This window comes from Aulonocara sp. 'chitande type north' Nkhata Bay, linkage group LG7 (genome assembly GCF_057382095.1).
Source record: "Aulonocara sp. 'chitande type north' Nkhata Bay isolate Kocher_YH1m ecotype deep benthic linkage group LG7, A_spYH_male_GT1.1, whole genome shotgun sequence".
Taxonomy (NCBI): Eukaryota; Metazoa; Chordata; class Actinopteri; order Cichliformes; family Cichlidae; genus Aulonocara; species Aulonocara sp. 'chitande type north' Nkhata Bay.
This window is the reverse complement of record NC_141350.1, coordinates 3,617,494-3,630,901: the sequence shown is the minus strand read 5'-3', so window position 1 is coordinate 3,630,901 and position 13,408 is coordinate 3,617,494. Positions and strand designations below refer to the sequence as shown.

The 13,408-nt window shown below is 41.6% G+C and overlaps 1 protein-coding gene across 1 annotated transcript in view; it reads left to right on the top strand.

The window, feature by feature from the left end:
• The first annotated feature begins 4,322 nt into the window (after window positions 1-4,322).
• The window catches only part of prmt8a (protein arginine methyltransferase 8a), a 30,781-nt gene continuing 21,695 nt past the window's right edge, over window positions 4,323-13,408 (top strand). The window contains exons 1-3 of the mRNA XM_086298010.1: window positions 4,323-5,104; window positions 9,227-9,472; window positions 10,589-10,744. Coding sequence (XP_086154136.1) covers window positions 5,036-5,104; window positions 9,227-9,472; window positions 10,589-10,744 — 471 coding nt within the window. The 5' untranslated portion in view covers window positions 4,323-5,035. The remainder of the gene's footprint in view (window positions 5,105-9,226; window positions 9,473-10,588; window positions 10,745-13,408) is intronic.

The following is a 13,408-nucleotide window of genomic DNA, read 5'->3' as shown; positions in this document are numbered from 1 at the left end:
TTTGTATATAAGTGTATGCACATATACATGGATTTCTTGTAATCTTTTTATCTTATTTATTTGAATTCTTTCTTGTATTTTGAGTACATTGTCCATCTGTTCAGGCTGACACTTGATGTCTTTTAAACGTGCTATACAAAAACTCGACTCGACTACAGAAACATTTTATACCTGTAAAACTGTTATGTTACGTTCCCCCCGAAGGGGTCTAGGCAGGTGAGAGAGGGGACCAGTAACAAATGAGTCCGGAATCAGAATGAAAAAGGAAAACAAACAGAGTTGTTCTGCATCAATAAAACTTTATTACAAAATGGTACAGGTTAACATTAACTTAAAGGGCCGGCAACGCCGTCTTACCAATAACGCCAAAGAAACAAAGAAAACGCTCGCAGCCACGAAAGGCAGGAGGACTACCAAACAAACACAATAAAAAAGGAGGCACTTCCCACACTTCCTACCCTACTCCCCACCACGGGGAGACACTCTCAGGGCCCACAAGCCCGTCTGCTCACTGGTCAGAAAGAGGCTGTCTGTCCAAAAATCTAGCACAGAACCGCGTCGAGCCACCGAGGAAAAAGCCACCCTGCTCACAGCTCATCCCCAGTTTAAATAGCCTCAGAGGATGATTGCTGACTGGAGTCAGGTGGCAAACGAGGCTAATCAGCAGCAGCTGTGTCCTGGGGAGAGAGGAGAGTGAGAGAGACAGAGAGGGGTAGGAGTGGCAAGAGGGGTGGAGGCGGGGAGAGTGGGAAAACACCACGCCCACACAAGGGCAGTATCAGGAGGCCCAGCTAGGGCCGTAACAGTTATCTTTGGCATTTTGTAGATTCAGCTAAAGAAATTAGAATAAATCTTTTTTTGTGATAGGCTGCAAGTAACAAAGTGCTAAAATATATCATTTAAAATTGGTTCCTTGCTAACTTGTTTCTTATGTAAAAGCACAACACCAGTTGTTGAGCCTTTTTCATGTTTTATACTTAACAAAAACAAAACAAAACAAAAATTATTTGAGCAAACTGGAAATGAGTGAAATCACCGCCAATGTCAAAAGGAAAGCTTTGAAAGATCTCTGGAAAACCTGGAGAGCTATCGCTGAAGAACATGTAAGAGCTCCTTGGAAGCCAACTATAGTGAAATGAGAGATAGCACAAGACTTCTGCACATTACTGTATAAGCAGATGTTGAAAGAAACCCTTGTGTATTAGAAAATACCCTGTTCAACAGTTAGGTAGCATTCAGTGAATTGTTTAAATCCCAAATCAAATGAAATCAGCTTCATGCAGGAAGAAAGCCAAGGTGGAATAAATATAACTGGTTTACATATAAAGTACCACCGTCACTGAAGGAGCAGTTGATGAAAGAAGGGAATGGCATATCTCCCCTCAGCAGATGACATTAGAAAAGGCTTCGAACAAATATCTCAGAACTTCAAACGAGCGATGTTGAGAATCAGAGTTGAAGAAAATCCTCCAAAGAGCTGCTGTGAGTGAAATGTAACACTCGCTTCAATGAATAGTGTTTTACAAAATATCACTAAATAAGATGACGTTTTTCTTGCATTGGAGCTGCTGCAGTAAGCTGTGAGTGTAAACTGTGACTAAAGATCTGACTGGCCTTTGTTACTCACGCTGTGAGAGAAATACAGAGTGACATTAACCAGCAGATCAGCTGACAGCAATACAACATCGTAGCAAGTGGATACTTGTCTTCCTGCAAAGTAGCGTCGAGAGGCCGTGTTTAAGTCGTGATAACAATGTTTCCTTTATCATAGAAAAAATAAAGGGTCTGACTGCCAGGCTAGATATGCACACTCCTCCGTCGTTACATGGGAGAAAAATTTATTTACTGCAAAAATCAACATGTGGGATGCATGTCATCCATCTCAATTGGTGAAAGGAGGTTTATAAACATTACATGGACACTATAGCGTGTTTTCATAAAACATGAATAGCAGATATTCAAGCAGCAAGTCAGAAATGTGACTGAAAATCTGGCATGAAATGAAGACATTAGCCATTGTATTTCAACCATTCATGAAAATGATACCAACCTGTGCTTTTATTCTTTGTGTTTATCAAAACTCCACATCTTATCATTTTAATCTGTCAAATTTAATGTCGTCATCAAGGCTACAAATCAATCTTTGTATCACAGGGAAATGGGAACGAGAAAAGCATTTCATGGACGAATGTGAAACAAAGAAGCGCGAGGAAATCCATCCAACTTTGTCTGTCTGTACTCCTTTTGCCTATCAAAGCCTCTGCTACAATCTCCAAATTTAAACTGGCACAATACTTCTGATCATTTATTATCAGCCCCTCAGTTTATATTCAAATTTATATTTGTTGACCAATAAGAAATACAGAAACACTAAACACTGGCATTGAAGTCAAAATCAAACGAAGTGAGATGATTGTAAATGAAGTACACTTTTAATATGTATTAAATCTGACCTGCTGTGAACTGAATAGATGCTCAAAGCTGAATTATAAACACAAAAGTACACAAATGAGAAATATCGAACACTTCCTATATCTTTCATTCAAGTTAAGCCATTTGCTGCTTCTGTTACTTTTGCGTGTTTGTAACTACAATTCAGCAATTTCATGTTCACATACAAGAGGTGCTACTGCCTAATGAAGTTTCACGAGGCTGCAGTACCCCATCTAAAATAATGTCTACGGTAGCTTCTTAAACACCATAAGAGAGGATGAGCAATTACTCTAACTCCAGACAGCGGGCTATTACCATTCCTCTTTTATCAGAAGAAGAAAAGTGAGCATATTTTCAGCAGCAATCAACCACGTGATGACAGCTAAACAGAAGATATACATCAGCGGGAGGCTGATGAAGTCTGGTTGCTTTCTTCTCAAGCACTAGAGACTAGCATGACCTGGATGACTGAGAGGCTACACGCACATCAGAGAGGGAAAATGAGGTAATTGAAGTGATTTCAGTGCATCTCAAATTCAGATCCCGTGAGAGCGGAGAGGAGCCACGACCCAGTGAGAAAGCCAAGTCATCCACTGCCATTGTGAGAAATGGTACAGCGTATTAGAGTGAGAATAATTACACTGAGATCAAAGAACATCTTAGCAGTGATCTGCCTGACTGCACGGTCAATGGTCTATGTGGTGAATTACTCATGTTGGGACCCTCGTAGGACCCAGAATTTATAGGTTTATCAAGTCCTCGAACTATATCAGTCTAGATCCAACATCGAAATATCTCAACAACTGTTACATAGTCATGAAATTTAGCACATGCATCAATTTTTGCAGAGATTTAATGGATTATTTTTTATTTGACCTTTTTACTGAACGCTAGATCAAAATTTTAACTTGTCCACTATTCTGTGTTATAACCTGAGCCCTTTCAGGCTCAGCTGCCTTCACGCTTTCAGGATACTGACATAGAAAACTGACAGACTGTAACAAATTTGGTGGTTATTCCATTTATTTTCTCTTTCTGCTTTTGTTTGTAGACAGAGAACAGTGTTAGGATTTGTCTAGCCACGGGCCACCATGAACAGTTCTAGCAATTGATTACTTCTGACCATCTTCAGGATGGTTATTAAAATGTTCAATATGGCGATATTTCCATTACTATGTGACGTGAGCAGTAAAGAAATTTCAACAAAGCTGATTCTTATGAAAGTTCAAGAAGGACAAAAGGAACTGTAATTTAGCTGGATTTTTAAAAATTGTGTGCAACCATATACACCTGCTAAACATCATCTTAGGGTCTAAATAAATCCGTGACGTGTTAGCACACATTGTGGGCAGAAAATGCTCAGCTTTCTGTATCGGTGTCTGCCTGCCTACTGCGTGGTGAGTGTCTGCCTTCCCTCCCTCTTGAATAATGTAACAAGTGGCCAGTGGTGTGGGTGGTATGGGGGATGGCCTCTCCTCAAAATAGACTCTAGAGCAAAAGCAGAAGACTTCAGAGGTGATATACAGTAGCATATGCCTGCATTATTAAATTGCTCTGAAGGCACTGGGTTTATGTTGTCATCACATCAAAAAATGCTGTAGCAAGAATTAAAGGTGTTATAAAGTTACAACTATAACACTGCTGTCATCATTTCTGGAAAAGGTCAGATTTAGATGAAAAGGAAAATATGTATGTATATGTGTGTAAAGTGATGGATGTTTATGGTTTGTTTTCTTTCCTGGTTCATCTCAGAAGTGAGCAGGAAAGAAGCACGTAATAGATGTGCAAACAGCAGCCAGCTCTGAAATTACCCCTCCGGCCAGTGAGACAGGAGTGGTCACTTCCTCGCACTGCGTGTGTGCGCGCGCGTGTGTGCGCAGATCAAGCACAGGGTGTCCTCGCTCTGCTCGGAGAGCTGGTAAACTCCAACTTTGTCTGGGCTGGCGGCGTTCGGCACTTTGTGCAGATGGGGAACGATTTAACTGGAGCATAGACTTTGATTCTGGGGGAGCTCTGTTACATTAAAGATGACAGCATGAGTGGTGCCATGTGCTTATAAGAAATCCCCCTGCACGTTTTAAGAGTCATCACATTTCCGTGCGTGCACTCGGCGGCAAATCTTTCCACTCTGCGAGGTAGCGGCGGCTGCGGTTCTATTTTTAGAAACAATGTTGCGGCAGGGGAATCAATCAAACTGGCGCTAAATCTTTGCATTCATGACAATCTTCTGCTGTTAGTGATGCGGTCTTAATGCATTCCTGCCTGCGCCTGCTGCGTTATAGGACAGGATGGTGCATTTTTATCTCAGCTGATGCCAAATTCCAAATGATGCCTTTCCCCCTAACGCTCTCCAGGAACGCACACCGGTGGACTGCAAACTTTTATACCATGGAATCCAACGCACTCTGTGGCGAGAGTGGCTGCAATGCTTTTGGGACCTCATGTAGTTTTGGGTTTTTTAGCAGTACTGGAATTTCTAAAGAACTGCACAATTTGGGATGTAAATGAGAATTCTCTGATGTCAAAGGACTGAAGGGACCGATAATCGCCAAGCACACGTTTTTTCTCTTTTACTTCTGAGTGCACATTTTTGCTGGCCCTTATGGGAATTAAGCACTCGTCCCGCTGCATGCTCCTCAGGAGAAAAATGGCGGAGTCTGAGAACACTGAGGTAAGTGTTAGAGACAGCTTTAATATTCCTGACAAAGATCAGAGTCCAGTTTTTTGGAATCTATCGGCGTCCTGGATGCCTCTTGCAGTAGCCTGCGTGTTCCACCTCTAGTAGAAGTTGCATGTCGGACAAATTATAGGATGCCGACTGTCCAGAGAGTGAGACTGACCGGACTGATAGTCTCCCTCTTTGCAAGGATGTTTACCCTCCCGAGGAAACAGGCAGTCTGTGCAGAGCAGGGCAGTTCAAATTAGTATTCCCAACCTCAAACGCACTTGGAAAAGTCTCGTTTTTTGTAGCTGCTAAAATTAGGATGCCGTACGATGATCAGGGTAAGGTGCAGGATCGACTCATCCCTTCTGCTTCGCAGGCGTTCTCCGGCAAGAGTCTATGAGATGAAGTCTGAAAAAAATATATGAATGTATTTGAAGCTCTGGGTGTTACGTGTGAAAGAATATGCTGTGAGCAGTGTGAGATATAACAGGACAGTGTGTAGCTGCTTCACTCTGCGCGCGATGGGAATTAGAGCTGTCCAAGGTACTGCAGCACCTTGCAGAGGAAAAAGAGAACGCTCAGACTTCTGGTGTGAAGCAGTTCTGCAGAAAGTAGAGTAGGTTGCTGAAGATGTCATGTCTCAGCCACTTGAACTAAATCTCCCACCCCTCACTCTAACTCTAATCGACACTAATTGACAATTTAAAGGTCGATACAGGAGGGATGCTGATTGTAATACTTAGCAGATTCAAACACCCTGCGATGTGTGCGTCACACCCCGTGATGCTCTGTTGTAATTATTAATCAGAAAAAGTTCATTCTAAGCAAGTTCATGAAAGAAGCCCTGCACACACTCATTACATCTGATCAACATTCTGACCTCTGAGAGCAGATGGTAGGAAATACTTCATAATAATATCCCCGCCACTGAGGCTGTATCCTGTTTGGGAATCAGATATCCCAAAGTCAAGTCAAGTCAAGTCAAGTTTATTTATAGAGCACATTTAAAAACAACCAAGGCTGACCAAAGTGCTGTACAGTAAATACAGATAAAAATACAATAGAACACAATTTCGTAATAACACCTCGCTGATAAAAATAAAATAAAAATATATAAAACAAATAAATTAAACCTTTCTAAAAGCCAATGAAAAGAGGTGAGTTTTAAGAGCGGTTTTAAAAGTTTCTAGGCTTTTGGAGAGTCTGACGTGAGGAGGTAAACTGTTCCACAGTCTGGGTGCAGCCACAGCAAACGCCCTCTCTCCCTTTGTCTTTAATTTATACCTGGGAACATCTAAAAGCATCAGGTCGGCTGACCTCAAAGATCTCCTGGGGCGATAAGTACTAAGGAGTTCTGACAGGTAAGAAGGTGCAGTGCCATTTAAAACCTTAAAAGCCAGCAATAAGATTTTAAAATCAATCCTAAAGGCAACTGGGAGCCTTCTGGCATAATGGCAGAAGACCAAAGGTATGCTCTTTCCTGTTAGAGGACTTTTTCAGTGAAATGCCTTCACCAATATGAACAGCCGACTAACATACAGCTACTACAATTAGTGTAATTTTAGTGCATTTATTAGAATAAATAATAGTTCATCACCATTTTCCATTATCCTAACTGACTAGAAGCAACAGCATAAACTTACAGGCTAAACTTCAGCGTTCACACAGCTACAACGTGGCTGTGGGTGTCCTCTCATGTGTAAGTGTGTGTCCTTCTCGAATAACAGGTCTCCCCTCAGTGTAGAGATGAGGAGTCTGAAATAGAACCCTGAATGTGTTTATTTGTTTTGAAGGTCAGAGGCAAGGATGTGCTTCACCCTCTCTTTCCTGTGTCAGGAGATCTCGGTTACACTCACTGCAGCTGCTCTCCTCCGACCGTACCCCTAACTTCACGTTAATCTGTCCCACAATGACTCTTTCCCCCTGCATTGCACAGATTCTGTATTAAACTTGGCAGTCTTAATCGCCTCTTCTGCGACTCTGTCTTATAATTATTGACTTGCTCAGTGCTCTCTTGGTGCCAGCTGTTTGTCAGCTCTTTTTCTTTTTTCACTGTTGCTAGTAATTTTTTCTTAACACGGTCTCAAGATTTAAATTGCATCTATGGTGTGCAGCTCTGAGCTGACCATAGTGTAACTTTAGGCCACCGGTCGCCTCGGTGATCCAGATGAGTAACATGTCAGAAAATGAATCCTTCACGCAGTATGGTAATGCTCTGCAATGAACTAGTGTCTCCTCTGCAGATCAACATCAGAGCTGAGAGGATTAAGTATTAAGTTCAACAGTTGGTCTCTCCTCATTAAGAATGTGGTCTTGTATGTTATCAACATCCAAAACCCTGTGAACCTCACTAAGCAGAGACAGTAATGACTTTCAATGCTACTCTTGTGCTGCAGAGAAAGTGCTGCTCACATTTTCTTTTTTTTTTAGATATTCAGTCACTTTTCTGGTCAATTATAACCAGATAGAACTCTATTTAATAATAATGATGATGATAATAATAATAATAATAATAATAATAATGATGATGATGATGATGATAATAATAATAATAATATCCATAGTCTTGATTCTCTTAACAAAATATTTAAGATGTTTCATGTGATTTAAACTCTTAAATTTTGGATCTTAATCTCTTATAATTGGCCAAGTATAGCTCATGGGATCATCTTTTCTTCCTTTGTTTGTGTGTGGTGACAAAAATAATCAGGAGCTCACCAGTTTTATTGGAAATCACCCAGACTACGTCTCCCTAAAAGGCATACAGTAGCTGATCTGACATTTCATTGAAAACTTCAAAACCTTGATGGGAAAACTACAGAAGAACTTAAAGGATCATCAGTCAATGGAATTTGAATAAATAACAGACAGGTAGCACGGCTTCTCGTATGACTCAGTAGTGAAAACCTGACATTTGACTGAATCATATCAGCTTCTCTTTGAATTCATGATTCAAGACCCATTATTTACTTTATTTTCATGGTAACTACATTCCAGTGTGTGCCATTTAAGCCCTGCGGGACAAAGGTGCAGGAGACATAAATACTGTATGATGGCCATTTTAAAGAGAGAAGAGAGAAAAGGGGACCGAAGAATCAGTTCTTTCAACCAAGGAAAAGCCAGTGCAGCACATAGAAATCTATTTTTTATACTTTGCTTTCACTGTAAAGGAGAATTGAATAATTTCATCTGCCAGGGAAGTTATCCACCTCATTAAGTCGTATAGATGTTTACGATGTATGTAGCTCCTAGAAGAATAAATTAAAGGACTGATGACAAGCTGGGCTCATTTAAAAAAAAATACTTGAAACAGTTATCTGAATAACCTTCAATAACCTTGTGTAAATACAGATGGGCTTCATACAAGATAGTTTTGTTGTAATCTCAATACTTAATCTGAACATGGCATCAAAATAGATTTCCCAAAATCAAATGTACAGGATACAGAAGCATAATTAAAACTTAAATTAAAGCTGTAGAATTAAACTGAAATTGCTAGAAGATCCGACTGAATGAATGCAAACTGAATGAGGCAATAACAGTGGCAGAAAACACTCATAAAATATCGTTAATATTATGTAGAAACTGAGTGAGAAAATGTCTTGCAGTCTTTCACTATCCTTTCCTTCTTTGTTTCTTATCACTGTTGTCTGAAAATGCCTCCTATTTTTGGTGGCATTACCAGTTTATATTTATTTTTAGACGCCCAAGTTGGAATGAGAATAAACACCAGAATGGCTTATTGGCTCAATACTGAGATGTGAAGTTTCTGTTTCTCCATGCACATCGTGGTTAGAGCTTCCCAGCAGGCGTTATAGGTGATCCGGGCATTACGGGTGTACCTTCTGTGCTGAGATGAGCTTTCTTGCCATCTCTGGCTTTTGTTGACTCCATGTCAGTGATCAGCATATCCTCCAGACTCACAGGGCTCTCTGCACTTTGTGAACTCTGTGCTGGGAACATGAGCTAAGAGTGCAGGAACAAAATGGAAAGGAGAATAGCTTACGTGTAAAATCCCTGATTATGAATGCAAACCACAACCTTATTGCAGCCTGTACTTATTTTGTTTCTTACGCCTCAGGCCGCGGCACTGAAGAGGTGTTTTTCTTCTTTATCTCTGTTTTTTAGCAACCACAGTCGCAACCAGAGCCCATCCGCATAATTCCATCGCAGTCGGCACAGCCAACCGCGTTACCCAAGCCTGTGCCTTCTATCCAGCATGCGCCTCGGCCTCCTCTTCCACCGCACACGCCCCACGCCGCCAGCCTCCCTAGCTGTCCAGGGAGGGGTAAGATGGCCAAGTTTCTCAACCCAGAGGAGATGACCTCGCGAGACTACTACTTTGACTCCTATGCTCACTTTGGCATTCATGAGGTACGCCTTGTCATCGCAGTGTGGATGAAAATCACATATGTTAATCAATCAGCTTTATGGATCAATAAAGCATTTTTTAATAAACAGGGAATTTTAATTTCCATTATTGCTGCGGCACATTTCACAGAACCAGAGCATGCAATGCCCTTGTGTACTTGCAATTAATTTTAGAAAATTATTAGATTATGCATCATCCTTGTCTTAATCATTTCATATGCTCTTCTTGCTTTTTCTCTTTTAGACATGTTCTTGCCTCAGTTTGCCTGTGTGTGGGCAGGATAGTTTAACGATGATTGTGTGTGACTTCTTTTTTTTCTTGAAGTGAACCCCTCCGCCCTCTAAACCGAGAGCTTTATGTCATAGATGGTTTAGGCCATGGCAGGAGCTACAATCAGCCAGTCCCTTCAAAGGACAGAAAATCCTAACGTTCCCTGACAGAAATGTTTCCCAGGAAAACTCAGGTTTTTGCAGGTGCCCCACAAAGCTCTATGTACAGTTGTTAATTGATGTAGGATGGTGATGAACTGCCTGGAGCAGTTTTAAATGTGGTGAAACTTTTGAAAACTTGAGGAACAGAGAGCCACTTTTGAACACATTAAACGTGTGTATTGTGTATGCCTATTTGTCCACACGGTTTCCTCAGAGTTCACAGAGTTCATCTGCATTTTAGAGAACAGATGCAGGAAGCATTGGAGGCTGTATAAAAAGAGTATGTTGCGTGCGTGACCTGTAGGATGTTTTTTTTATGTATTTGTGGAATGTAGGTCAGGTGTATTTTAGTCATTTCTGAATATTCTTTGCACTCACACATGCACGCACACTGTGAAAGAGGTACAGATAGAAAAGAGATGCAGACAGGCTGAGCCTGCGAGCTCACAGGGCTTATTCAGAAACACCAACAATGGATTTGAATGTAGAACCACAGGGCTGACAGGGAATAGAGTAAGATTAGGTGAAGGCTGTGTGTTATTTGTAAATGCTGCACTGTAGATATCGGAGCTATTCAGACCACTGACGTCCAGCCAATGTTTTTAATTTCACACAACAAACTGTCGCTTTCTGCAGGAGTTCGTGTTGCCAGGACCTTTCTTATATTTTTCTCACATGTCAAACCAGGAAATGTTGAAGGATGAAGTGAGGACACTCACCTACAGGAACTCCATGTACCACAACAAGCACATCTTCAAGGATAAAATAGTGCTGGACGTTGGAAGCGGGACTGGGATCCTTTCTATGTTTGCGGCCAAAGCAGGGGCAAAGCATGTATATGGGGTAAGATGTGTTTCCCTTCAGTAAACTGCAAACATGTGGACCAATTAGGATCTGATCTCCATGTAGCCCAAGCCTCACAAGGCGCTTATATTGTCAGCATGTAGTGCATATGTAGGTCTGCTGCTGTGTGGGTTGGATCATACAGTACATTTTAAACCATCTAATCTTGGGTAATATTTCTTTTGACATGCAGGTGATAAAACTGTGTGACCTCTCAGGCAGGTTGACCAGCTAAACCATAGAGATTTGAAAGCTATTAGTGTTATTGAGCTCTGGGGCAGAAGTAATTGCAAGTCAGAGCATGTCTGAGAATGCCTGCTGCACACACACACACACACACACACACACACACACACACACACACACACACACACACACACACACACACACACACACACACACACACACACACACACTGCTAGCTTGGGATGACCATGTGGAACTTATTTTTGCATGGTGGGTCGAGACGAAGTGCTTCAGGGAAGGAATGATTAACTTGGAATTGCCAAGAGACTTGTTCTGAGCCACTGAATGACATTATGTGTTTGTGTGTGTGACTATGCCTTGTGTCATGTGTTTGCTTGCCTTTCCTCTCCTGCTGCCTCAGTCAGTTTTTGTCTCCCTCTCTCTAGCATCCTGTTTTAGTACTTTAGCTGATTTGATTCAGAGTTTTGTTACTGCGGTCCATCTGGCAGGATTTTATCCACATAAATGGGGACAGGAGTTTCAGGATTTTCTTATCATACCTAAAGCTTTTGAAGTTTGATGTGAGTGCCCGGGCTCACGAGCTGGACGAATATACCCCCGATCATTCCTTATCAATAAGAACAGTACATGACAATGTATGTGTGTTTAGTGTAGTCCTTCAACAATTCCAAGTAGCAACAAGACCCTTAGGTAACATGTCCAACCTACGCATGACCTGTGCACCACAAAATCATAAAGGGTCAAGGCAAACTAGACTTGTACTAATCTATTAGCACACTATTCACTCCCTTTTGAATTTACTGCCTGCTGCTGGCTGGATTCCTTCGTTCTTTTGGCTGCTGTCCTCAGTTAGCAGAGGAGGGTCGTATTCTGGATTATTCTTTTTCATATACTTCAGTTCCTCAAGCTCACTTTTATGTGTGATAAATCTACTCATTAGTAACACTGAATGAGCAGTGAGATGCCCTTTGATTCTGTTCACAACTTTTATGTACAGACTTTCTCGGAGGTGGAGGGTGTCCAGTTCAGTGGTCTCAGTATCACATCTTTGCTTTTGCAGATAGCAAAGTACTGGTGGCTTCACTGAGTGGTGTCCCATTGAAGCCTTTGGCTTTGGCACCATCAAGCCCGAGGCTCTGCTTCCCAGTTAGAAAAGACAAGATTGTCCACTTTAGGTCAGGGATGAGATTCTATCTCAAATTCAGGAGTTAAAGTCTCTCTGGGTTTTGTTCTCAAGTGAGAGTAGAGTAGCGCTATATAAGAATCAGTCCATTTACCCATGCTTTTGTCCGAGCTGCGGACAGGCTGCAGACGTAGCCGTGCCATTCCAGGGCTTGGTTTTAGCATGGGGGGTCTAGCCAGGACCCTTACTGGATACCGGGAGGTGTCCCGCTCCACAAGGTGTGTAGTCTTATCACTACACTATCCAGCTGGATGCCTCCTAAACTGCAAGTAAGTGAAATAGTCAATGTGGGAGAAGGTATAGCTCTCTGTTGGCCATTCATCTGGGTAGCTTTGTTTAGAGCGCCGTCCCTTTGACCTGGATAAACTGTAGAAAATAGATGAGTAACACATGAAAAGCCAGGTACTGTTTTTTCAGATAAAAACAATACATTGTTCAAAAACCTGGTTAAGCTCAGTGTAGCTGCTTTGATTATTCTAGGAGTGTTTCTAATGTCTTTATGTTAGTATGATGCAGAGTTTATTTTCTGCCCAGTAATAAAATGCTTAAGGTTGCTAATAAAAAGTAAAGAAACTAAACTATGTGTAAGTCACAGGTTAATAGCTCAGATAGAGGACAAAAAGTACAGTGATATCTGGGCAAAGTTAGAAACTTCTACTTGCTGTGTCTCCAGAGTAAAATACCAGTAGGAGCCTGCAGGGATGTCTACGGTGACAGTGACACTTTCTGACACTAGCGAGAGGTGCGAGAGGCAACCTGTGCGGGGGTGCCTCTGTCAATACACCCTGAGGTTTCAGTGCGCTCCTACTGGATCGTGACTATGACAGACACGTGGCTAATAGCTGTCTCTTATGACTTTGACTCAGAAAGAGATGAGGAAGATTGCCAATTAGAACCTGTTATTACACATGAATAGAGCAATACAGTTACATGCGTCTCCGCAAGTGCACAAACATGTTCACACCTGATGCAACATTAGCCTTTGCTGGTTATTTATGGATTTGGTACAGTCTTTTTAATGGGCACCAGAGGCAGCAGAAGCCTCCTTCCTCTTTCTCTGCTAATAAGCAGCAGAAAACAAGGCTGCTCCGGGGAGTCAGTGCTAATGTGAAGTCCCTACAGCCTATATGCCTGCGGAAAAACCCAAAAGGTTTATGTTCTGTATTTGAGTTACTGCAGTATAATAAGCAGAGATTGGAGCATTGGAACATTGGTTTTATGGCATGTTTAACTGGTTTCTTTCCTGTAAATAATAGCCCTCAAAGACCTCATTC